General features: G+C 36.0%; 1 protein-coding gene across 2 annotated transcripts in view; it reads left to right on the top strand.

Annotated features, from left to right (window-relative positions):
* Positions 1 to 26,506, top strand: part of RBBP8 (RB binding protein 8, endonuclease) — an 82,399-nt gene that overhangs the window by 26,501 nt on the left and 29,392 nt on the right. For both annotated transcript variants that reach the window (XM_027525673.1, XM_027525674.1), the window contains 4 exons: positions 3,486 to 3,528; positions 6,744 to 6,839; positions 17,217 to 17,329; positions 21,505 to 21,571. In XM_027525673.1, coding sequence (XP_027381474.1) covers positions 3,486 to 3,528; positions 6,744 to 6,839; positions 17,217 to 17,329; positions 21,505 to 21,571 — 319 coding nt within the window. The remainder of the gene's footprint in view (positions 1 to 3,485; positions 3,529 to 6,743; positions 6,840 to 17,216; positions 17,330 to 21,504; positions 21,572 to 26,506) is intronic.

Genomic DNA, 26,506 nt, shown 5'->3' with positions numbered 1-26,506 from the left:
ATTTGAATTCATTTGAATGCAGGGGTTTTGGGTTTTTTTTTCATGTTTTAAAATCCCTGTCAGTATCTGGTTTATTATTTTAAAAGCACAAGTTATAAGATGAAATTTAGAATATTTTTCAGAGTGCTACCATTTTAATAAATAGTTTTTTGTCCATGCTACATTCTGTCATCAACATCTCATAATATTTTCTGTATCTGGTAAATATGGTAATCAGTTTCATAGAAAGTGAGGCAGATTTGTGAGGACAGAATTGGACCCCTTTGAAGAAACGGAAAGTGCGGAGGCTCTAATATGACAGGATAAATATGTCTTGATTCACTTTTGGATTGCTCCATTTATTTTCCCATGTTACATCAAAAATTCCAAAAAGATAAAATTCATGTTAAGACTATACAAATTAGCAATGAAAGGAATGACAAGTGATTTTGGTCCATAACATCAGTGTCCTGTTCATTATTATGACAAGCTAGTCATCAGGAAAGTACAAATCAAAAGGGCAATGAGACATCACCACATACATGTCAGAATGACTTATAAAGAACACAAATAACAAATGTTGGTGAGGACGTAGAGAAAAGGGAGCTGTCATACACTGTTCGTGGGAATATAAATCAGTGCAGCTACTGTGGAAAACAGTATGAAGGTGTCTCAAAAATCTGAAAGTAGAACTACCCTATGACCCAGCCATTTCACTCCTGGGTATATATTTGAAAATAAAAACACTAATTTGAAATGGTAAATGCACACCAGTGTTCATAGCAGTGTTATTTACCATCGCCAAGATACGGAAACAATGTAAGTATCCATCAGCAGATGAATGGATAAAGATATGTGTAAATACACACACACACACACTGAAATATTGCTCAGCCATGAAAAGAATGAAACGTTGCCATTTGCAGTAACATGGATGTGCTTAGAGGGTATTATGCCAAGTGAGAGAAGTCAGACAGAGGAAGGCAAATACTATATGGTATCACTTCTATGTGGAATCTAAAAAATTAAACAAATGAGTGAATATGACAAAAAGAAGATGCAGATCCACAGATAAAAAGAACAAATCAGTGGTTACCAGTGGGGAGAGGTAAGTGGGGGTCAATATAAGATAAGGGATTAAGAGGTATAAACTATTAGGTGTAAAATAAGCTACAAGTATGTATTGTACAACACGTGAAATACAGCCAATATTTTATAGTAACTATAAATGGAGTATAATCTTTAAAAATTGGGAATCACTAATTATACACCTGTAACAACAACAAAGAACATAATATTGTACATCAACTATAATTCAGTTTAAAAAAGAATACTGTCATTAACTGTCACATGTATTATTTTCCATTTGTATTAACATAAATTCAATAAAATCTGCAAAAAATTAATTTACCCATTTTGATATAATTAAATCTTAAAAGTAAACTAAACACACACTAAAAGTAGCTGCATTTTATAAAGACAAATGTCTTTACTTTGGAGTTGAAATTGATTAGGCAGTTACCGAAATAGTAATGTTTTTGGCAGAAGTTTAATTATTTAAGCCATATGTAAAGCCACTATTTGTCAAGAAAAATATTATTAGACTTACAATTTATCATTCAAAACCGTAAATAATTTTTTTTACAGTGACAGTATATACATAAATGGTTTGTTCTCAGCAAACAAAAATTAGTATAAACATAGCAATGATTTTGTTTATGACAAGTTGAATTCTTGCCTTATTTCCGAATTCTTAAATTTGTTTCTTCTGGTATGTGAGTACACATGTGGGCCCTTAATTGTTTCATTTTGTCCAAAATTCATATATGCGTGGGTGTTGGGTGTACAGTGCTTTTGGTCTTTTGAGCACTGTTTTCTCATTAGGTGTCTCAAGTTTCCAGTGTTAACAATCCCAAATACTTTTTTGAACAGACTGCCTGTTCATACAGGAGCTGCCTTGTCGTATAGCCTCATTCCTTCCGATGGGTGTGGAGCAGGATTAAAGCACACTTTATAGGGGTTCTAATTGTGGATGCCTAATTGACTTGATGAATAGCAAATGCTAAAATTTAAACACACATACATACACATACAAACATAAACCTGCTTCAGGGCTGGTCTGCATGACAGAACAAATGCCTCGCAGGTGTTGAACGCTTATAAGATAAAAGAGTAGTCTTTCCATGTTTCCCAAGAATTTTCTTTTGAAGTTTTTAAGGATTTTCTATCTCATTGTTCCTTTTCATAAAATGGTTCATAGCAATAATCCATTTCATCTTGGGTGCTACTTTTCACTTTTAAAGGCAGACCTGAGTTTTAGAAGTCAGCCAAAATTAAATTTTCACACACTTTGGGGAGGGTAGAAGAAAGTAGAAAACTGCTGACTCTAGTCTTTGGCCTAGTCGGGTCACAAGTTCTTTTCTTAATTCTTCAAAAATGAGTTAATGCTTTACTAAGTACTTTAAAGGTCTTCTGAGTAGTCATCATCACCTGAAAAAGAAGAAATCTTCCCCAGCTAGGGAACTAACTTGACAGATGGAAAAGACTTTTTGAAAATCAAAAGATCATACCAGTTTTTATTTTTAACATTAAAAATTTTTTCCTTTTATTATAATGCTTTACATTTTCACAGTGTTCCAACCCTCTCAATACTTTTCCGTAAATTTTCTTTATTTTGAACTTATTGTAGACTCACACTGTATGTATCCCCTTTACCCAGTTTACCCCAGTGGTAATAACATCTTGTATGGCTTCCTGTGTGGCTCAGTGGTAAAGAATCCACCTGCAGTGCAGGAGACGCAAGAGACGTGGTTCCATCCCTGGGTCAGGAAGATCCCCTGGAGTAGGAAATGGCAACCCGCTCCAGTCTCTTGCCTGGAAAGTCCCATGGACAGAGGAGCCTGGCAGGCTACAGTCCATGAGATGGCAAAGAGTCAGACACGACTGAGCACAGCACAGTAGCATAGGGAGTAGTTTTATATTTTGTTATCTGACTCAAAATTAAAAATACATATAACACGTGTAATACATATCTTGAACTAGATACAGTAGTGCCTTTTGTTAAGTACCTTGTCAGCAGTTGTGTTCCTAGTCCAGGACTTCCTGACCCAATCTGTTTTAATCCCAGAAGATTTGAGTCTATATAAGCAGTATTGCTGTTAGCAAAGTACATAGGCTATGCCAGAACATAAACCTTCATTCATAATGAACATCTAATTATATGCTTGCTCATGCTATTAGGAAGTAACTTTAGGTGGAGAAAATTTCATTCTATTTGGCTGTCATACAATAGACTCGGAGCAACAATGTTGCAGATATTTTGTGACTTCAGGGTGCGAATAAGGGAAGTATATTCTTCAAACTAATGGGACTTGGCTCATTGTTCAGAGGCCAGACTCAAGTGATTTAATAGTGTTATTAGAGTCATAAAGAAACTTAGATTAACTGCTTTAGAAATGATAAAATGTATAAATAAAATACTGTGGGTTTTTTTTTTTCTTTTTCAGGTTTACAAGTGAAAGTAACCAAACTGAAAAAGGAACGAATTTTGTAAGTATCAGTATATATAATACTGGTGTCTTATTTATAAGGTAACTGATATTGATGTCCTATTTGACCTACTTAGTGTGAACCTTGTATGCTGCTGCTGCTGCTGCTAAGTCGCTTCAGTTGTGTCCGACTCTGTGCGACCCCATAGACGGCAGCCCACCAGGCTCCCCCGTCCCTGGGATTCTCCAGGCAAGAACACTGGAGTGGGTTGCCATTTCCTTCTCCAATGCATGAAAGTGAAAAGTGAAAGTGAAGTCGCTCAGTCGTGTCCGACTCTTCGCGACCCCATGGATTGCAGCCTACCAGGCTCCTCCGTCCATGGGATTTTCCAGGCAAGAGTACTGGAGTGGGTTGCCACTGCCTTCTCCCAAAATTCTAAAGGAAAAGTAATAATAATTTATCAATAATTATAAGTAATAAGAGTATAGCCTTAGGTATTATTTTAATATATTTATATTTTAATATAATTTTAATATATAATCTTTTTCCTTATACTTATTAAGATGGAAACTGATCTATATATCATTTTGATCTGTTAATGGCATTTTTTTCCTCACCTATGAATTTAAGATACTACAAGATGGGGAGCAGAATAATTGTGGGATTTCTAACTCATAAGAAATGGAAACTAAATGGATATTCTGAGACCCCTTTTAACTAGTTTGAAATTCCCAGCAGTTCCCCTGAATTGTTTTGATTATTAACCCCAGAATCAGATCTGATTTTCTAAGTCAGGAGCAGATTTTACTCCTGGTTTTTTAGAACGTCTACATTCAGAAATCTGAAACAGATGGCGTAGTGGAATATTATTATTCATGACAAAATTTAACATCATTGTGACTAATAATATTGTACTTGCTTTATAATATATATACCAGTAGGTCTCATTTCTTTCATATTCCTGAATCTTCCAAGGCCTTAACCAGAAGCTGGAGTTACCAACCGCTCATCAAAACATGCCTCACTATTTTTTCTATTATAATCTGAAATTGGAAATTGTGAAGTTTTCCATTACAACTAGAAAGTGATGTTTGGAAGATGACTTAGATACAGAAATATGAAATCATAAATTTTTAAAAGTTTTTTTTAAGAATAATTTTATGATTCTTCTTGATTAATGGCACTTTTAAATACTTTGCATGTTGAAAGTCAACATGTTCCTACCTTAAAGATGTCATTTTAAACATTTAAATTTCAGGATGTGTATCTTATTAGTTAGGATATATTTTTTATACAAGAGGTATTTCTCCACATGTCTAACCAAACAACCACATAAGAAACCTTAAATTTGTAAATGACTGTTGAATATTACTTTCTTAAAAGTCACCTATAACATTTCTAAATCTATGCTTTACTTCACTATATGGTTCAGTCATTTGATCTTCTTAGCAGCCTTTTAATATATAGTGTGATTACTCTGTGCCTTGCCTACCTTAGGTAACTTGGGGTTACACATTTTGGAAGCATGGGTAAGTAAGTAAATCCTTCTGAGTTATCAGAGAAGTAAAAGGATGCTTCATTTTTCAGAAGGCTAGGTCATTTCTTTGTGGGACCAGGAACTTGGATTTGCCTGTGTTACCATAACCCCCCTTTCTAAGTATATTTTACAGTAGACCTCCATGGTACAGTAACAAGATCTCTGGTCTCCATATTGTTATAACAGCTTTATTTGTAAAATATCTCAGTCCGTAGAAATTCCCACCTAGAAGAAGCAGTTAGCAAAGAAATCAATAACTATAGTATATTTATCTATCATGTAATTGCTTTAGGCCTGTGTTCTGATGTTGTCTCTGTACATAGCTAATGCTTCTCTTTTACACAAATTCATTTACAAAATGATACATGTAGAAATGTTGACTGTTGAATTTTTGTTGAAGGCTTCCAAAATAGGATCATTGAAAACCTAGTGCTGCTTCTGAATTAAATATATTTTCAAGAAGTATTGGAAGTTTTTTGATTACTAGTTTCAGCTATCTGTTACTTCCAAAATTTAGTATCTATACATATGCTACCAGAACAATATTTGTTGTATAGCAGGAGACCACTCTCAGATGTATTGGTTTGTCATTCAATATCAAATGTTCAACCAATATTTAAGACATACCCTCATTGGTATCTGACATTTTGACTTAGTTGTTCAGCTCATCTGTTTTTTGCTCATACTACATTCATTAGCAATTTTGATACCATCATATGGACATCTCCTTTTTCGTCACCTTTATTTGATTTGATATTTTTGACCCTTGAGAGATCTTGGGGAAGGTGTTTGAACCACTCCATTATCTTGTATTTTCAGCTTCCACATCACACAGAGAATCCCAATTCAGTTTCTAATGGGTTTTCATAAAATAAATGCATATTTTATATATGTGGTTTTTTATTTTCTGAAATGTAATGACAGAGGGGTAAAATATGGCACAGCCTTGGGAAATAACTAGATAGTCTACTAGAAGAAAATTTTAGATGTCTTTGTTTTTTCTTGACCATAATCAAAATGGTAAATACTTAAATAGAGTTTACTATTTGCCAGCACTGTTCTACATGCTTTATATTCATTAGTACTTACTTCGTCCTTGCAAATGCCTTATGAGGTAGATACTAATGTATCCACATTTTTTGGGGTACAGAGAGTTTAGGTTACTTGCACCAGGTCACACAGTTGGTACCTGGCAGCTGAGATTCAAACCTAGGAGGCATCAGAATAGGATTGGTTTGCATCTACTTCACAGTAGACCCTGGCTTAAAAGTGATACCAGGTAAAAGTTTAAGCAACACAAAACTTTGTAAAAACACAAAGTATCGATCCCTCATAGTTGGAATAGAAACAATGTGAGTAGAGTTACCTGCTATTTATATTGGCAAATGTATATGAAATAATAAAAATAACCAATAAGTGTACAGTTTAATAGCAATTTTGACTATGTTGAGTCAGTGGTGGCATCAGAATTCACTCTGTGTTCTAGCATTGTGTAATGAATATCTGGTGCTTAGGAACATACTTCTATAGAACATAAAAATACTGCAGAGCAAATTCTAGTATAATTTGATCTCTGATTAACCAAATATTCAAATCTCACCTTTTGTGTTTTGATACAACAGATTCATAATATGTTAAGTGGTGAGATCATGCTTTGGAGTTCTTAATGACAGAATAGTCTTGTTAAGAGTGTTTTTCCCTTAAAAAGGAAAAAAACAACTTACTGCTTGACTTTCAGAGATGCACAAAGACTAGAAGAATTCTTCACCAAAAATCAACAGCTGAGAGAGCAACAGAAAGTCCTTCATGAAACCATTAAAGTGTTAGAAGATCGGTGAGTCTGGTTCTTTGGGTCCTCTTGAGTAAGAGGTGATTTCCCTCTTAATAGAGAATATACATTGGTGTTCATTTGTAATCAGTTCTGAGGCTTAATTAAAGTGATCTTTTTTCCAACTTTAGGTCAACTTTGGATAAATAGCTTATGAAATTAAGGATATTCTCTTACAGGTTTGTTTTTTCATTAATTACAGCAACCACATCTGTTTATCCTTTAAATGATGTTTCTTTATCTGGTGTTTGATGTAGGACAAGCTCAAGGGTAGCAGTGTTCTAATGCATTTGATGCTTTAATTCCATTTTTACTTCTGAATAAGTGGCAACTGCTTCACAGTTCATTCCTATCTAACTCCTGTCCTGCCATTCGCTTTTCTTCCTTGCATATTTCTCCACTTTCAGGCGTTCTAGGGATTCTTTTTACTGAGAATTCCCAAGATAATGCTATTCACCTCCACCTATCAACTTTCTTTTTTCCCACTTCTATGAAGTTAACACTACATTAGAAAAGACTTTGAGATTTTGCTGTTTTCCCTTGTCTGAACTGTAAGTGCTATTTAGGACCTTGAACTATGTACAAAAAACCATGTCTCTTCTTGCTTTATTTATAGTTAATGTTTTTCCTTTATTATCATTTCTGTGTATGTTACAAGAGGGCTGGTGGTTTGATTTTGCTGCTGTGCCTTTACTGGAGGAATAATCTAATATTTCGTATGCATGCAAACTGAAGTTGAGTACTCTGTCATCCACGACTACTATTTCTGTGGATGTACACTTACTGGAATAAGCAGCCTGTTCTGGAATATATAAAACTCCATATGCTTTAGAATCAGAGATATGAATTTGAATTCTAATTTCACACTGTAGCCTTAATTAAATTTAACAATAAATAGTTGAGCCCTGTACCACATTCTAGGTTTTGCTCTAGGGACTTGGAATAATACCATCCCTCTAGGTATACCAGATCAGATCAGATCAGTCGCTCAGTCGTGTCCGACTCTTTGCGACCCCATGAATCGCAGCACGCCAGGCCTCCCTGTCCATCACCAACTCCCAGAGTTCACTCAGATTCACGTCCATCAAGTCAGTGATGCCATCCAACTATCTCATCCTCTTTCCCCTTCTCCTCCTGCCCCCAGTCCCGCCCAGCATCAGAGTCTTTTCCAGTGAGTCAACTCTTCGCATGAAGTAGTCAAAGTACTGGAGTTTCAGCTTTAGTATCATTCCTTCCAAAGAAATCCCAGGGCTGATCTCCTTCAGGATGGACTGGTTGGATCTCCTTGCAGTCCAAGGGACTCTCAAGAGTCTTCTCCAACACCACAGTTCAAAAGCATCAATTCTTCGGCCCTCAGCCTTCTTCACAGTCCAACTCTCACATCCATACATGACCACAGGAAAAACCATAGCCTTGACTAGACGAAATTTTGTTGGCAAAGTAATGTCTCTGCTTTTCAATATGCTATCTAGGTTGGTCATAACTTTCCTTCCAAGGAGTAAGCGTCTTTTAATTTCATGGCTGCAGTCACCATCTGTAGTGATTTTGGAGCCCAGAAAAATAAAGTCTGACACTGTTTCCACTGTTTCCCCATCTATTTCCCATGAAGTGGTGGGACTGGATGCCATGATCTTTGTTTTCTGAATGTTGAGCTTTAAGCCAACTTTTTCACTCTCCACTTTCACCTTCATCAAGAGGCATTTTAATTCCTCTTCACTTTCTGCCATAGGGTGGTGTCATCTGCATACCTGAGGTTATTGATATTTCTCCCAGCAGTCTTGAGTCCAGCTTGTGTTTCTTCCAGTCCAGCGTTTCTCATGATGTACTCTGCATATAAGTTAAATAAGCAGAGTGACAACATACAGCCTTGACGAACTCCTTTTCCTATTTGGAACCAGTCTGTTGTTCCCTGTCCAGTTCTAACTGTTGCTTCCTGACCTGCATACAAATTTCTCAAGAGGCAGATCAGGTGGTCTAGGATTCCCACCTCTTTCAGAATTTTCCACAGTTTGTTGTGATCCACACAGTCAAAGGCTTTGGCATAGTCAGTAAAGCAGAAATAGATGTTTTTCTGGAACTCTCTTGCTTTTTCCATGATACAGTGGATGTTGGCAATTTGATCTCTGGTTCCTCTTCCTTTTCTAAAACCAGCTTGAACATCTGGAAGTTCATGGTTCACGTATTGCTGAAGCCTGGCTTGGAGAATTTTGAGCATTACTTTCCTAGCGTGTGAGATGAGTGCAATTGTGCAGTAGTTTGAGCACTCTTTGGCATTGCCTTTCTTTGGGATTGGAATGAAAACTGATCTCTTCCAGTCTTGTGGCCACTGCTGAGTTTTCCAAATTTGCTGGCATATTGAGTGCAGCACTTTCACAGCATCATCTTTCAGGATTTGAAATAGCTCAACTGGAATTCCATCACCTCCACTAGCTTTGTTCGTAGTGATGCTTTCTAAGGCCCACTTGACTTCACATTCCAGAATGTCTGGCTCTAGGTCAGTGATCACACCATCGTGATTATCTGGGTCGTGAAGATCTTTTTTGTACAGTTCTTCTGTGTATTCTTGCCATCTCTTCTTAATGTCTTCTGCTTCTGTTAGGTCCATACCATTTCTGTCCTTTATCGAGCTCATCTTTGCATGAAATGTTCCTTTGGTATCTCTGATTTTCTTGAAGAGATCCCTAGTCTTTCCCATTCTGTTGTTTTCCTCTATTTCTTTGCATTGATCACTGAAGAAGGCTTTCTCATCTCTTCTTGCTATTCTTTGGAACTCTGAATTCAGATGTTTGTATCTTTCCTTTTCTCCTTTGCTTTTCACTTTTCTTCTTTTCACAGCTATTTGTAAGGCCTCCCCAGACAGCCATTTTGCTTTTTTGCATTTCTTTTCTATAGGAATGGTCTTGATCCCTGTCTCCTGTACAGTGTCACAAACCTCATTCCATAGTTCATCAGGCACTCTATCTATCAGATCTAGGCCCTTAAATCTATTTCTCACTTCCACTGTATAATCATAAGGAATTTGATTTAGGTCATATCTGAATGGTCTAGTGGTTTTCCCTACTTTCTTCCATTTAAATCTGAATTTGGCAATAAGGAGTTCATGGTCTGAGCCACAGTCAGCTCCTGGTCTTGTTTTTGCTGACTGTATAGAACTTCTCCATCTTTGGCTGCAAAGAATATAATCAATCTGATTTCGGTGTTGACCATCTGGTGATGTCCATGTATAGAGTCTTCTCTTGTGTTGTTGGAAGAGGATGTTTGTTATGACCAATGCATTTTCTTGGCAAAACTCTTATTAGTCTTTGCCCTGCTTCATTCTGTATTCCAAGGCCAAATTTGCCTGTTCCAGGTGTTTCTTGACTTCCTACTTTTGCATTCCAGTCCCCTATAATGAAAAGGACATCTTTTTTGGGTGTTAGTTCTAAAAGGTCTTGTAGGTCTTCATATACCTGTTCAACTTCAGCTTTTCAGCGTTACTGGTTGGAGCATAGACTTGGATTACTGTGATATTGAATGGTTTGCCTTGGAAACGAACAGAGATAATTCTGTCGTTTTTGAGATTGCATCCAAGTACTGCAATTCAGACTCTTTTGTTGACCATGATGGCCAGTCCATTTCTTCTGAGGGATTCCTGCCCGCAGTAGTAGATACAATGGTCATCTGAGTTAAATTCACCCATTCCAGTCCATTTCAGTTCGCTGATTCCTAGAATGTCGACATTCACTCTTGCCATCTCTTGTTTGACCACTTGCAATTTGCCTTGATTCATGGACATGACATTCCAGGTTCCTATGCAATATTGCTCTTTACAGCATCAGACCTTGCTTCTATCACCAGTCACATCCACAGCTGGGTATTGTTTTTGCTTTGGCTCCATGCCTTCGTTCTTTCTGGAGTTTTTCTCCACTGATCTCCAGTAGCATATTGGACCTGTCAAATATCCATATATCTAACCCTTTTGAAAAAAAAGGGAAAAAGGAAGGTCTTAGGCTGCATTGTATTTTAGGAAAGGTTTGACAAGGCCAGTGGGTGGTTCTGCTCTGCTCATTCATTGGCTGGCTTCTGACTGAGATGCTTGGTGTGCTCACCTGTCTGAACAGGTGAAGGATTTCAGAGCACAACAGTTGGAGCCAGTGATTTTACTTCCTATAATAGGAGATATGTTTTCGTGGTTGCCACACTCAAAGACTGATTGTATTTATTTCCAGCACTCTTTCTGTTTAGTTGATCATTCACAAATTGCTTAGGACTCAAGATTAATACACTGAAGAAAAAACCACAAGACAAAGTTTTCATTATGTTTTGCATGAATTGGCTTAATACAGTTGGCTCTCCATTTCATCCCCAAGCTATAGTCGTCTTTCATTTTAGGTTTTGAAGATATTCCTTTGTAACATATTCAGAACATTTCTTCACTTTGTGGTTTAAAGTTTTCGCTTCTCTGTTATTCTTTGCATCTTGTGCTTCTTTTCTTAAGTGAGTTGTTCTTCTCTGGGCTCATTCTGAGAAGAAATGACAGTGGATGAGTGCCCCTTTCCCAGAGAAGTATTTTCTACATTACTCTCCTTTATTTGTTGAATACATTTAATTGTTAAAATTACCATTTTTATTCTGCAGTTTTTAAAAATGATTCTTTTCTGTTTATGGGCTATGGTAACTGATTTCATTTGGGTGTTACACTTCTCCAGTGTTTCTTATTCCTAAATGTTCTTGTTGCCTTTCATTCTGATCACCATTACATTTTTAGGCAGGTGAACCTATAGTTCACTACATGGTGTTAATTTGGGGGTGGGACAAGGAGGGTAGCTCATGCCTTTATTCACATGCTTTTTCTCTTCTTTCTTCAACTCTAAAATTTCCTTCTGGGATTATTTTAAGGTTTGTCCCTCATTTTATGAAGCTTCATTTAATGAAACTGAGAATGATGTAGATCTGACCATTATTTTTTTAATGTAGGATCTGATAGGTTTGAGGGCTCACGTTATACCCAGGTATCCAGCACTTGATCTTCACCTTCACCCTGTGAGGTAGATGATAAATCAGTTTTACAAATGAGGAAACAATACTGAAGAAGAGTTAAACTTTCCCAAGATCACGTAGCTAATGAGTAATTAGGTTAAATTTGATCCCCAAACTTCCCGATTTCTACTGTTTGATATGTGTTGTCTTAATTTTATCAATGTTGTATAAATAAATTACAACTTAACTGATTATCTCAGAGTATTTATGTTTGATATCAAGTTACTAAAACAAGTACTCTGAAATATTAAGTCTTCAACATTGCCTGTTATCATAGTCTTGTTTTGTTGGAAGGTTGGTTTGTTATTGGTTATTTTCCTTTTAAATTGCTACTAACTAAATGCTACTTTTAAATGTCAAAGTAGGTACCATTTAGTAAAGTTCTACTTACTTAAAATTTTACTTTAATTTTATGTCATATGTAAGAATGAATGATAGTCTAGAGCAAGTTTTTCTGAGACCTTTAAAAAATAACATGTATTTCATTAAAATTTCTTAATGGTAATTCTGCAACTTGCTGTTTACTTTTCATAAGATGAAGTGATTCTTCTTAGCCTAATATTGTGAAAACAGCAAGAGATGTTTAGATGAAAGGAATTAATACAATAAAGATAAATTAGATAATAAAATGTTCTAATTTAATGTGGCTTGCTTGTTTGTGTTTTACTACTACTGTTGTTATATTATATTTATAGACTTTCCTTCAAGGAAGCAAAGTATTTCCCTTAATCTAAGGAACAGTCACTGTGCTAAAGAAGTAGATAGAAGATATTTTTTTAAAAATCTGAACTAAGCAGTTAAACCATGGTTGTCTGATAGATTTTAATATCTTTAAAAGCTCTTTTGGCAGTCATAGGAAACGCATGTTTCAACTGTTGTTAAAAGGGAAAATCGGTACTCATAATCAGAGGATTTGTGGTTCTCTAGTTTTCAAATACTGAACCAAATGTCTTCTTTTGTCTTGCTAAGTCTTCTTACTCATAGAATTGAATTTAAATGTATTCCTCAGGAGACCTTCCCTGACTTCCTAGACTAGGTTTAGTTCTGCTATGTGCTTTCACGGCAGCCCACTCCAGGACTCTTGCCTGGAAAATCCCATGGACAGAGGAGCCTGGTAGGCTGCAGTACGTGGGGTCGCACAGAGCTGGACACGACTGAAGCGACTTAGCAGCAGTAGCAGTAGCAGTGCTTTCATAGTATCCTGTATTTCCACTTTAATGTGAATCCTATGTATGCGTGTGTGTGCTCAGTCGTGTCCAATTCAGTGTGACACCATGAGCTGTAGCCCACCAGGCTCCTGTGGTTTTCTAGGCAAGAATACTGGAGTATGTGGCCATTTCCTGCGCCAGGGGGTCATCCTGACCTAGGAATCGAACCCACATCTCTTGCATCTCTTGCATTGACAGGTGGATTCTTTACCTCTGTGCCACCTAGTCATGCTTTATTTTAAATACTTATTATTGTCTGTCTGTTTCTAGTGGACTGTAAGCCCTTCTTTAAAAGAAGTGACACTATCTTGGTCACTGTTGTATTTTAGCACGGACAGTACTCATTATAGGTGTTTAGTGAAACCCTTTTGAATGAAATGAATAAATCTGAGGAAGTCTTTTTAGGGTATAGCAAACAATTGAACATACTTGTTTATGTGGTAAGTTTTACTGCAAAGTGAACGCTTTTATTTCTTCATCTCTATGAACAAGCTGGAATATAACTCAGAATGCCTAATGCTTTTCGGCCGTTAAAAGTAGGAATTACTCTTCTTTCCCTTTTCACCTGCTTATAGCTACTGAAATTGCATTCTCCTGTGAAATTGAGGCTGTTTTTTGAGGCTGTTTTTTCTTTCTCTGAAGCAGCAGTAAAAGGTAGGCAAGAGGAAAGAAGTGGAATCCTACTGATGGAAATAGGAACTATCCTATTTTCTCACATCCATTTAAATTTAAGCTAGGATCAGTGAACGATCAGGAGTTGACTCTTTACAGATACTTTAATATTAAAAGTGGCAGTACACTGGAGAAAACTAGAAGTAATAAACAAGCTGGGGAATATTGCTTCATTTTATAACTGCCTTTACCAGTGACATTTTTAAGCTTGGAAACTAAAGGTTTCAAGAGGTTGTGTTCCATGATATATCAGAGTTGAATTCTTGGAAATAATAAGGAAAATGGTAGGGTAATGTTTAAAAAATACTTGGTTAGAATTGATTAATGCCACTTAGCTCCTTCAGTGTTTTTCAGTGACCTTTCAATGCCAGTGCTCTTTTTGCCCTCTAGATTTAATAGTTCTAGAGTTTAATAGTTTAGAGTGAATAAATTATTTACCTGTAATCAGAACTACTTGAATGTTATTGCATGAAGCCCAAGCTATTAATTTGAATAGATGTTGAAAGAGAAATATGAAATGTGAAGTATTTTTTTTAGTTTCTTTTTGTCTACCAGCTCATTGCTTTCAATTTGTTTGTTTGCTTTCTTTCCCATTTTCCGTCTTCATTGTCTTGTGTCTTTAAAAATATATATGTTTGTGTGTGTGTGTGTGTGTCTGTGTGTGTAGTGGGATTTGGGGAAAGAGCCATAATAGATGCAGATGTTCACTTTGTCATCTTTTCGTAGATCTTAATTGTCCTAATTCCTGTTTATAGAATCTACTCCAATTAAACTATGACGCTCAGTTCTTTATTTTTTTTTTAAGTTTCCCTTCTTTTTTTTTTTTAAATTTTATTTTATTTTTAAACTTTACAATATTGTATTAGATTTGCCAAATATCGAAATGAATCCACCACAGGTATACCTGTGTTCCCCATCCTGAACCCTCCTCCCTCCTCCCTCCCCATAGCCTCCCTCTGGGTCGTCCCAGTGCACCAGCCCCAAGCATCCAGTATCATGCATCGAACCTGGACTGGTGACTCGTTTCATACATGATATTATACATGTTTCATTGCCATTCTCCCAAATCTCCCCACCCTCTCCCTCTCCCACAGAGTCCATAAGACTGATCTATACATCAGTGTCTCTTTTGCTGTCTCGTACACAGGGTTATTGTTACCATCTTTCTAAATTCCATATATATGCATTAGTATACTGTATTGGTGTTTTTCTTTCTGGCTTACTTCACTCTGTATAATAGGTTCCAGTTTCATCCATCTCATTAGAACTGATTCAAATGTATTCTTTTTAATGGCTGAGTAATACTCCATTGTGTATATGTACCACAGGTTTCTTATCCATTCATCTGCTGATGGGCATCTAGGCTGCTTCCATGTCCTGGCTATTATAAACAGTGCTGCGATGAACATTGGGGTACATGTGTCTCTTTTCCTTCTGGTTTTGACACTCAGTTCTTTATCCTTTGTTCTAGACATTTTAGTCCTATTAATGCAACCTATGATCTCTAATCTTTATTTTTTATATCCATATCAATACTTGTTGATATGAGTTTTACTTTTACATAAAAATCTCTAGGTTCTTTTTGTTTCAGTTGTCTAGTTTTCATGTTTTTATCTCCTTGTTTTAAAATTCATGGCATGTCCTACAATGCTATTACTTCCATAGACATTTATGTATATTTAGTATCTTATTAAGTTATTGAGTTAAAATTATTATGTAGAAAAAAAAATGAAAAAAAAATTATGTAGAATTTATATTTGCTAAATTCCTAAAGTGGAATGTGTGTCTTTTTTTTCAACCGTATTTTTTCCTGGTTATATAAATAATAAAATTAGAGAAATTTTGAAAAATAAGCAAAATACTAAGAAGAAAATCTTCTATATTTTTGGTACTTACAAGATAACTATTAGTAACATTTTGGAAAATACCTTTCTTTTCATCACCCACCCCTTTCATGTATGTATTCCCTCTTCCCTTCAGCCCTCAAAATAATTACTAAAATCTATTTCGTAATCTAACATTGGAGTCTTTCATTATTTATTTAATTGGAGGCTAATTACTTTACAGTATTGTATTGGTTTTGCCATACATTGACATGAATCCGCCCCGGGGTACATGTGTTCCCTATCCTGAATCCCCCTCCCACCTCCCTCCCCACCGCATCCCTCTGGGTCATCCAAGTGCACCAGCCCCGAGCATCCCCTGTATCATGCATCGAACCTGGACTGGTGATTTGCTTCACATATGATAATATACATGTTTCAATGCCATTCTCCCAAATCATCCCACCCTCGTCCTCTCCACAGAGTCCAAAAGACTGTTCTATACATCTGTGTCTCTTCTGCTGTCTCGCATACAGGGTTATCGTTACCATCTTTCTAAATTCCATATATATGTGTTAGTATAGTGTATTGGTGTTTTTCTTTCTGGCTTACTTCACTCTGTATAATAGGCTCCAGTTTCATCCACCTCATTAGAACTTATTCAGATGTATTCTTTTTAATGGCTGAGTAATACTCCATTGTGTATATGTACCACAGGTTTCTTATCCATTCGTCTGCTAATGGAAATCTAGGTTGTTTCCTGGAATCTTTTTAAAACTGAAAGAACATAACTTTTTTTTAAACTTTGTATTCTTTGACCTTTAGTATTCATTCAACTAAAAAAGTTGTTGAACACTCATTATGTGTGATATGCTGTGCTAGGCAAAGCAGATGCAAGTTTGCATCCAGTCCATTGGTACTGGACTGCGTGCAATTTTTGGGTCTAATAAATTAAAAAACAAGGAATAAATAAGTTCCCCTCGAATAGAGTTTAAAATTAGCAGATTTTTATAGAATTGCACTCAGAATTGCAGCCTGTAGAAAATGATATAGCATGATTTCAGCCTATATGGGAATATGTGAAAGGCATTATAACTAATTAATTTTCTCTGTATTTTCCAAGTCAATTCTTTAATTATTCCTAAAGTATAAAAATCCTGAAATTAATATATGGAACAGTATCTTTTAGTAGTTGAAAAATGTTTTTTATTTCAGTTTAATTGAGGCATAATTGATAAATAAATTGTTTTTAAATGTTTATCATGGTGATTTGATAAATGTATACATTGTGAAAGGATCCCTGCTGCTGCTGCTGCTAAGTCGCTTCAGTCATGTCTGACTCTGTGCGACCCCATAGACGGCAGCCCACCAGGTTCCGCCATCCCTGGGATTCTCCAGGCAAGAACACTGGAGTGGGTTGCCATTTCCTTCTCCAATGCGTGAAAGTGAAGTCGCTCAGTTGTGTCTGACTCCCAGCGACCCCATGGACCGCAGCCTACCAGGCTCCTCTGTCCATGGGATTTTCCAGGCAAGAGTACTGGAGTAGGGTGCCATTGCCTTCAGTAAATTAATACATCCATCACCTCACATATTTTTTATGTTTATTTTTTGATAAGAACATTTTAGTTCTATTGTAAAAATACTTTGTTTTTGTTTCATAGATTAAGAGCAGGATTATGTGATCGCTGTGCAGTAACTGAAGAACATATGCGGAAGAAGCAACAAGAGTTTGAAAATATTCGGCAGCAGAATCTTAAACTTATCACAGAGCTTAGTGAGTTTCCTTTCTTCACTTGCTAAGTATTTAAAACATAGTATGCTACTGTTAAACACCTATTATTAAATTGGTTACAACCGGATGGGTTGTTTACATGTTTTCTTCATTTAGACACAAGGTCAGATGTCATTTTTTTCCCTTTTTGTAGATTTAATCTCATGCTTATTTTAGTAAGAAATAGGGTATAGATTGTTTGTTGTTTTGTGATCCCATGGGCTGTAGCTCCACTGGACAGACTCCTCTGTCCATGGAATTTTTGAGGGTGTAGAAAGGTTGTACAAATACTGTCCATGTTGGCCTTAAAGTCTTACCAGCTGTAAGACAAGAAGCACATTTTCTTTGTATATATCCATATTTGCTTCTTTGGTTTTATTTCATGTAATTTGATTATTTATATTTAGTAAGTATAGACACAAAGCAGACAATGTAGAATTCTACAAAGATGTATACTTTCCTGATTTTCACTATTTTTTTACACACTGTTACAAGTATATCATTTTCGTATTAGTCTACTTACCCATTTCATGTAGGATTTCCTTACATTTATCTTCCTTTCCAAATTAATTCCATATATTGACTTTATTTTTTTTCTATTAATTATAGTGCTGTCCTCTGGTTACTCAAGCAGAATATATGAATATATGCTCATTATTATAAAATGAGATAGAAAAAACACAGTTTTGTTTTGCTCCCAGAGATAACTACTATTAAGAACATAATAAATATCTTTCCAGGTCCAAGTTTATCTATCTTTTGTTTACCTCTGTCCCTCACTTTATCCCCTCCTCTCTCTTCTTTTTTAAATTTTAATAGGATCATCTCCAAAATATTCTTCTTGTTCTGACATATGTTGTTTTGGACTGTAAGAAATCTTTATATAGTTCAGTTCAGTCACTCAGTCGTGTCCGACTCTGCAACCCCATGAACTGCAGCATGCCAGGCTTCCCTGTCCATCACCAGCTCCCGGAGTTTACCTAAACATGTCCATTGAGTCAGTGATGCCATCCAACCATTTCATCCTCTGTCATCCCCTTCTCCTCCTGCCCTCAGTCTTTCCCAGCATCAGGGTCTTTTCAAATGAGTCAGCTCTTCACATCAGGTAGCCAAACTATTGGAGTTTCCGCTTCAACATCATTCCTTCCAATGAACACCCAGGACTGATCTCCTTTAGGATGGACTGGTTGGATCTCCTTGCAGTCCAAGGCACTCTCAAGAGTCTTCTCCAGCATCACAGTTCAAAAGCGTCAATTCTTCGGCACTCAGCTTTCTTTATAGTCCAACTCTCCCATCCATGCATGACTACTGGAAAAACCATAGCCTTGACTAGACGGACCTTTGTTAGCAAAGTAATGTCTCTGCTTTTTAATATGCTATCTAGGTTGGTCATAACTGTCTTTCCACGGAGTAAGCATCTTTTAATTTCATGGCTGCAATCACCATCTGCAGTGATTTTGGAGCTCAAAAAAATAAAGTCAGCCACTGTTTCCCCATCTATTTCCCATAAAGTGATGGGACCATATGCCATGATCTTAGTTTTCTGAATGTTGAACTTTAAGCCAACTTTTTCACTCTACTCTTTCACTTTCATCAAGAGCCTCTTTAGTTCTTCTTCACTTTCTGCCATAAGGGTGGTGTCATCTGCACATCTGAGATTATTGATATTTCTCCCGGCAATCTTGATTCCAGCTTGTGCTTCCTCCAGCCCAGCGTTTCTCATGATGTACTCTGCATATAAGTTAAATAAGCAGGGTGACAATATACAGCCTTGATGTACTCCTTTTCCTATTTGGAACCAGTCTGTTGTTCCCTGTCCAGTTCTAACTGTTGCTTCCTGACCTGTATACAGGTTTCTCAAGAGCCAGGTTTAGACCCATAGATTTTGTGGTGTGTATGAATACTTGTATGCATGCATTTATTTAGGAATATAAGGTTATCAGTGAGTAGAAAAGTATTACATTTTCATTTATGACATTGAATTCTTGAAGAAGTAGGACTGTTTTCTAAAATTATGCCACCCTCTGAATAATCCTCATCATTTTCTTTACCTTGTTTATTTCCTATAAAATAGAAATTGGATCTGAAAGTTTGATAGGTCCAGATTAAACCTTTTTGACAACCGTACTTCATGGGTAAAATTGTCTACTTTATATTGCATCCTATCAGGATATAGGTATTGTCAGGTTCTTCCACTCTTTGGGGGTTGATTGTTAGATTTCTCCATTATACAGTTGAATCTTCCCCTGGTACCAAGTAGTCTGAGTTGAAAGGATGGATGTGTGATATTTTGAAATCTTGCAAAAATACAGTTCTCCCTCAATCTTTAATAATTTTAGTATCCATTGGTGATTCTGGCCTGAATCAATTATTTAATTACAGATTACAAAATGATAATTTTCCATTTCTGTTATTCTTCTTACATTCATCAGCTGACATTTTTCTGTAAACAAGAATTCTCCCTCATCAGTTAGGGCTACTGGTTACCGTAGGATGTAGTTCCTACTAGAAAGGTATGATACATCTTAATATTTTCCCTTTAATTTCCAGTTTTCAGAATTCGATCTTATATATTAGTTACCTACAATGGTGACAAATGAGGTGTTGTGTGTTGCATATGTTATGTTTTGTTTTGCTTTGGAGGTGAGTGGGGCTTTCTCTGTTTTGAGCATAATAGACACTTGGAATTTTATGTATTTAGTGTGTCAGTTATGTTAATTATTATATCGATACTGATTACCTCAGTCTTGTCTGCCTGCTCTCTTTTGGTAATCGCTTCTATCATGTTAGTTCGAGGCCCTCCGTCTTTTAAATCTTTAAACATTTTATTATTATGTAAAGTAATGCTGTTATCTGAAATACTTGGGAATCTATATATGAGTCATTTTCTACTGACTCTAGTGGTCATTGAATTAGGATCACTCTGGCTCCATTCCAGAAGTTCAGGCTTGAACTGGAAATTTCAAGTTCAGTTCCTCCATCAATGCTGATACCAACAACTGCTTGCTGACTCTGCTTGGATTTCACTCACAGTTTGTTTTTGTTGTTGATTGTGGCAGTGCTGTGGGAGTCTCTTGGATGTCTCTTTCTGTGTCTGGCTCAGGTGTCCTCTCGGATCCTTTCCTGATTTTCTTAACAGGACAAAGTAAACCTTTTTTTCCTTGGAATTTCATTTAGTATTTTATCTGTGCTTCTCTTAACACCTTTGTTACTTTCAGCAGTTTAAAAAAAAAGTTTATATAATATCTTGTGTCTTATTAGACTATACTTTCCTTTAGGTCACTGTCATAGCTTAAGGTTTTTGTAGAGTTTTTTCCCCGATCCTCCAAAGGAGGCAGTTTAGTAGCCCTCACATATTGTATATAGTCAACAAATTTTTATTTACTCAATGTAAGAAAATATGTTGAGATTTTTAAACCACTAAATTATTAACAGATTTTTGGAGTGTGATTAACTTTCTTTATTAGAGGTTAATTGTACTTATTCTGACTTGATCTCTTTGATATATTCCTCCAAGTAAAACACATGCTTAACCAGTGACATAATATCAAGGATTAATAAAAATTTTGTTCTGGCAGCCATAGAAATTATAGCTCCAAACTGAGTTTTTGCTTTATAAATAAGGATGGATAGGAAAATTTAGTCAAGGTAGAGTCAAACAAGGAGATGCTACTTCAGTGGTATATTACGTTATTGATACCATAATTATTCATGCAACATACAGTATGACTAAGGAAGAAAATCTACTTAAGTGTGCTTCTGTTATAAAAAATTATACTGATATTCACTGTTATATTTTATGATTAGATTTATTTTGAGATAAATGACTCACTAAAATGGTATTTTAAATTAGTAGGACTGAGTAACCGGGTGGAATGCTTTCTTGTCCTCAGTATGAATAATTAAACTCTACTGCCCAGGACATGAGGTCCTCTTTCTTTTTTGCCCACAAGCATTACATAAAATTATCAGTTAATCATTTATATGCAACTGGCACAGTGTGAGGTGTAGTAATCACTACCTAGTAACAAATTAGTTTTGAATAGTAGCATTAACCCTAACATACGACATAGAATTTGAAATCCTAATTTCTCCATGACTGTTGAAATTATTGAAAGAGCCTGACATGCATCCTAATATAGCTATAATTTATGCTTTCTTTTCACATTATATTTAAGTGAATGAAAAGAACACTCTACAGGAAGAAAATAAAAAGCTTTCTGAACAGCTGCAGCAGAAAATTGAGTAAGTATTTTTTCTTAACTGTGGCAGAAAATTGAGTATTTTCCCCTACCTTCTCTTTCTTCATTTTACTTAGCTATGCAAACTGTAAAGGTATAGTAAGAATCAAAGATTTCTTTTTTAAAAATTATAAAGTATTCTGCAGTTGAAAATACAAGGAAAATCACTGTATTTTTGTTTCAGAAGTATATATGAAGACTTTGTATGCATCTCTTATCTTATACTCTTAGAAGAGTATAAAGTATATACTTTAAAGAGTATATACTATAAAGAGTATAAAGTATGAGTATACTCACAAGAGTATACATGTGAATGTATAAATTATCAAAACATTTTAATTTAAAGCATTTTCATTTTTATAACTATTATAAATAAATTATTCAAATAAATTATTTGAAATACTTCTATTTTAAATAAATACTTGAGTTTTGTTACCACCTTTCCAGCTCTGTCCTAGAAACTTAGTAAAAGTAATATGAATGATTATTTCCTCTTACATGTTTCTCAGGCCTGGAGAACTTCCTCCTTTCCCTCTCCCCCTCTCCCCCAGTTTTTGTTAATAAAAATAATAACTTTTATCCTGTATACCAGTTACTCTTCTTTGTATTCTGTGTTTATTATTTCTAATCCTCACTGTGATTCTTCAAGGTAGTTTTATTGTCTCTACTTTATGGACAAGGAATCCACATCTTACAGAAGTCAAATAACTTGCCATGGCCTCACAACTAGTAGATAACGAGACATCACTCAGAACCCCATCTTCTGACTTAGAAGACTCTGTTCTCTCCATTATTTGACAGTGTCTCAAAAAAAGAATCTGTTTTTCTGGGTCTAGTCTGATACAGAGCAAGAGATATGGCCAGTTCTTAGTTCCCGTTTATGTCAAGTTTATGTAATATCTTTTTAAGAGTTACAATTCAGGATAGTCTTAATGGTTTCCAAGGTTTTTAAAGACTGTTGAATTTAAGTGGACATCTGCAAAAACTTTGCTAAACTATGTAGACATAACATGATTTTGCCTTAGTTATTGTCTTACGTATAAACACATCTCACAAGTGGAATTAGCATCTTTAATCATATCAGTGCTTTTTTTAAGTAGTTGGTGTCCAAAAAGATTTTGATATTTTTGCCATGTTAGCAGTCCACTGAATATTGGTAGCCAAGGAGAATTTTGAGGGGGGATAACAAATGAGGAAAGAAGGATTCGGGGCCAGACTGAGGTTATTAAACAAGTGTGTATGAAGATCAGCACTTACTGATTTTACTTGTGCTGAATATTGAAATGAGGCTAGAACACAAATTCACAATCATTTCTATATGATTCCAAAGCCTCAAATGGTTTTTTTGAAATGTTACAACATACCCTCACCTCAACTGACAAGATACTTTTTATTATTGTTGTTCAGTTGCTAAGACACATCTGACTCCTTGTGACCCATGAAATGTAGCCCACCAGGCTTCTCTATCCTTGGGATTTAGCAGGGAAGAATACTGGAGTGGGTTGCCATTTCCTTCTCCAGGGGATCTTCCTGACCCAGGGATCAAACCCACATCTCCTGCATTGGCAGGCAGATTCTTTACCACTGAGCCACCAGGGAAAGCCCAGTTTTTATTACAGTCTTCCTTGTTTGTCCCACTTCCTGTGAGCATTCCTGTGCTTTACTGTGATTGTATCAGTGTGCTTGACTGCAGGGTGATACCTCAGGCTCCACTGAAAGTGTTTTGTAACAAACTATATATTCTCTGTATTACCCTTCATTTAAAAAAAAAACTTGAGTTCTGAATTGCATCTGGTTCAAAGATTTCAGATGAGTGGTGGTTGACCTACATTAATTTATGTTCTGTGATGTAAAGGTCACCCCAATCATATCAATGAGTTTAGGGCATGTATCTTTTATTTAGTACATGCCTCCCTCAGGACCGTATAGGGGATAATCTGTTGTGTCTTTCAGTTCTCTCCTGAAATTTAAGACAGTTATTCACATAAGCCAGCTTATTCTCCTCAAACATACTCTCTTTTGCTTTCAATTGGAAAAAAAGCAAGTATTATCTTGTCTGAAGTTTCTCTGAACTTTAAAAAAAGTATTATTTTATTTATGTTTTTTCTTGCTAAATGCGGTAATTCTGATTCACCTAATCTGGGTTAGATGTTACAGATACCTTTTAAGGTAGGACAGTTGTTCAGTGACAGTATAGTGAATTATTCAGAAAGAGGTTTGCTGTTAGGAAATTTAAAATATATATTCAACTGTACCAGTCACAGAAAGAAAATAATTAAGTTTTGAGGACATGACTCACTTTGTTTTGGGAAATGAATGTCCTGGGTGAGTGAAAGTCAAAGGAGTCTTTTTTTTTTTTTAAACCCTCACCCTTGGCATTGAAAGTGCAGAGTCCTGATCACTGGGCCAGGGAAATTCCCTCAGTGTTCTCTTTTAAACTGAATCCCTTGTATAACTTAAAGCGCCATTATTTAAATACCTTTTATATAGGTTCGCTGTCTCCCAAGTGTATTTAATTTTAGTGAGATGATACTGTTAGTAAGTTCTAAGTCTGGGTAGAGATCACTTTACGGAGTGATACTTGCTGATTCTGATTTTAACTTCTGGGACCATCTGGAACAAGTTTACCCCTCCTTCTACTTGATGGCCCTTTGTGTGCTTTAAAGATAGGTATGGGGCCTTCCTGAGTCTTCATCATAAGTAGGTAAATATGCAGAGTAAATATTTTCTGTTCATTAACTATTCCTCATGAGACATTACTTGAAGACTCTTCAAATTATTTCTCTTTTAATGTTTCAGTTTGTCAATATTTTAATTAAGTCAATCCTCTAGGTATAGTCTGACCAGTAGAGTAGTACTGCCCACTCCATTTTTCTGTATCTTTTTACTTACATTGTGTGTGCTGCATGCTCAGTTGTTCAGTCATGTCCAACTCTTTGCAATCCCATGGACTGTAGCCTACCAGGCTCCTCTGCCCATGGGATTCTCCAGACAAGAATACTGGAGTGGGTTGCTATTTCCTCCTCCAGGGGATCTCCCTGATGTGGAGCTCAAACACACATCTCCTACATTTCCTGCATTGAAAGGCAGATGCTTCACCACTGACCCACCTGGGAAGCCCTAATATTAATGTGGTCAAGATAGGTATATTTTGACCTTACTGGGTTTACTGCTAACTAGAACCTTCAAGTCAAAGTCTTCCCCTATCCTCTACTTGTAGACTTTTTGTGGTGGTATAAAAGTACAGGACTTTAGAGTCATGACTTTGTAGTAGTTGTTTGTGAAAACCTTACATCAAAGGAGTCTTCATTGTAAAATAAGTGCAGTATTGATTAAATACTATTTTCTGGGCATTGCATTACGTTTTTACATATATCATTTCTTTCAACTTTTCCAGAAAAATGAAGTAGGAAAGTACAGTACTGTATCTGCTTTAATAGATGAGGTAACTGAGACTCAGAAAGGTTAACTAACTTACCCAACATGACTAGTAAGTGTGGCTCAGATGGTAAAGAATTCTCCTACAGTGCAGGAGACCTGTGTTCAATCCCTAATTAACCAAAAGGTGTGGCATAAACTTTTAACTTTTCTCAGAAAATCAGAATGAGACGAAATGCTTTAAAGAAGAAATTTAATGACGGTACGGAAAGCTGTATTTTCCCTTTTTCTTTTATGACAAAGGACAAAGGAGGACAAAGCCAGCACTTGTTTACTTAATTTAGACACCTCTAGTTAGAGCTGGTTTTTTTTGGGGGGGGTTCCCTTTTGTGATCCCAGCTACTTCTAGATTGACTGCCAGGAAATCAGTTTCTTCTCGTGACTCATTCATGTTTCAGGTTGAATTTTTATGACTAATAGACAGGTAGCCTGTGACGTGATTAGTTAAAGCAAGGTCAGATAGATTTCACACTCCATTAATTTGTAAGACTTTCTCATATGACTTTAGCTTGCTTTGTTTTTTCCAGAATAAAATGGTAATTGTAGGTAGATATTAGCTATAAAGATTTTCCTTGGAATGGAGCATAGGATTATAGACCACAATAATATTGATATTATCTAGAAAATTAAGATATAAATCTGTTAGGAAAAATTAATCTCAATTAAAAAGACTTGGTCATAGTTTATAAAAATCTCATTCTTTGGAAATACATAGTCATACAAATTGATAGGACTATATTAGAAAAGACTGGTTTTGTCATGTAAAACTTAAATGTCTGACAGACTGATAAAAATTATTGGCAAATAAGGTCAAAATGGTTTGACATGGGAAAGTCAGTTGAGTTAAAATGAATTTATTTTACTCAATACCCACAATTCAGTCATAACCCAATCTTTGTGTACCTTCAGTCTTGAATTGAATTGGGCAAGAACATATGCCTGGATCAGCATGAATTTATTTTTCTAGTGGAATCAGGAATCTTCCATATTCATTCATTCAACAAATACTTATTGAGCATGTACCAGGTACCCACTGTTGCACATACTCGTGATGTATCAGTGAGCCAAAAAGAGCCTTAGCCTTTTGGAGCTCACAATTCTGGCCAATGAGCAGTAGACAAATCAATTATGTACTAAGTTAGAAAGCAGTAAGTGCTATGGTTAAAGTAACAGTGGAATAATAATAAGGAATGGGAGTACTAGGGTGTGGGAAGGGGCTTGCAGTTTTAAATAGCATGTTTAAGGCAGGCAATGATGAGAAGGTAAAACTCCAGCAAACACTTGGAAAAGATGAGATAATTAGCCTTGTGATATCTGGGTGTGAGCATTCCAAGCAGATGGGACAGCTGGAGCAAAGAACATAAAGTAGGAATGTGCCTGGTGTGGAGCCTTGGGGAAGCGAGGGTGGCTGGAGTAGAATATAATTTGAAAGGGATCAGATAGGTAATAAGGGGAGGGAGATAAATCAATCATTGTAAAGACTTTGGCTTGTGTTTTCAGT

This window comes from Bos indicus x Bos taurus, chromosome 24, assembly GCF_003369695.1.
Source record: "Bos indicus x Bos taurus breed Angus x Brahman F1 hybrid chromosome 24, Bos_hybrid_MaternalHap_v2.0, whole genome shotgun sequence".
In the NCBI taxonomy this organism is placed as follows: Eukaryota; Metazoa; Chordata; class Mammalia; order Artiodactyla; family Bovidae; genus Bos; species Bos indicus x Bos taurus.
Note: the sequence above shows the minus strand (reverse complement) of the source record. Positions and strands in the feature narration are given on the sequence as shown.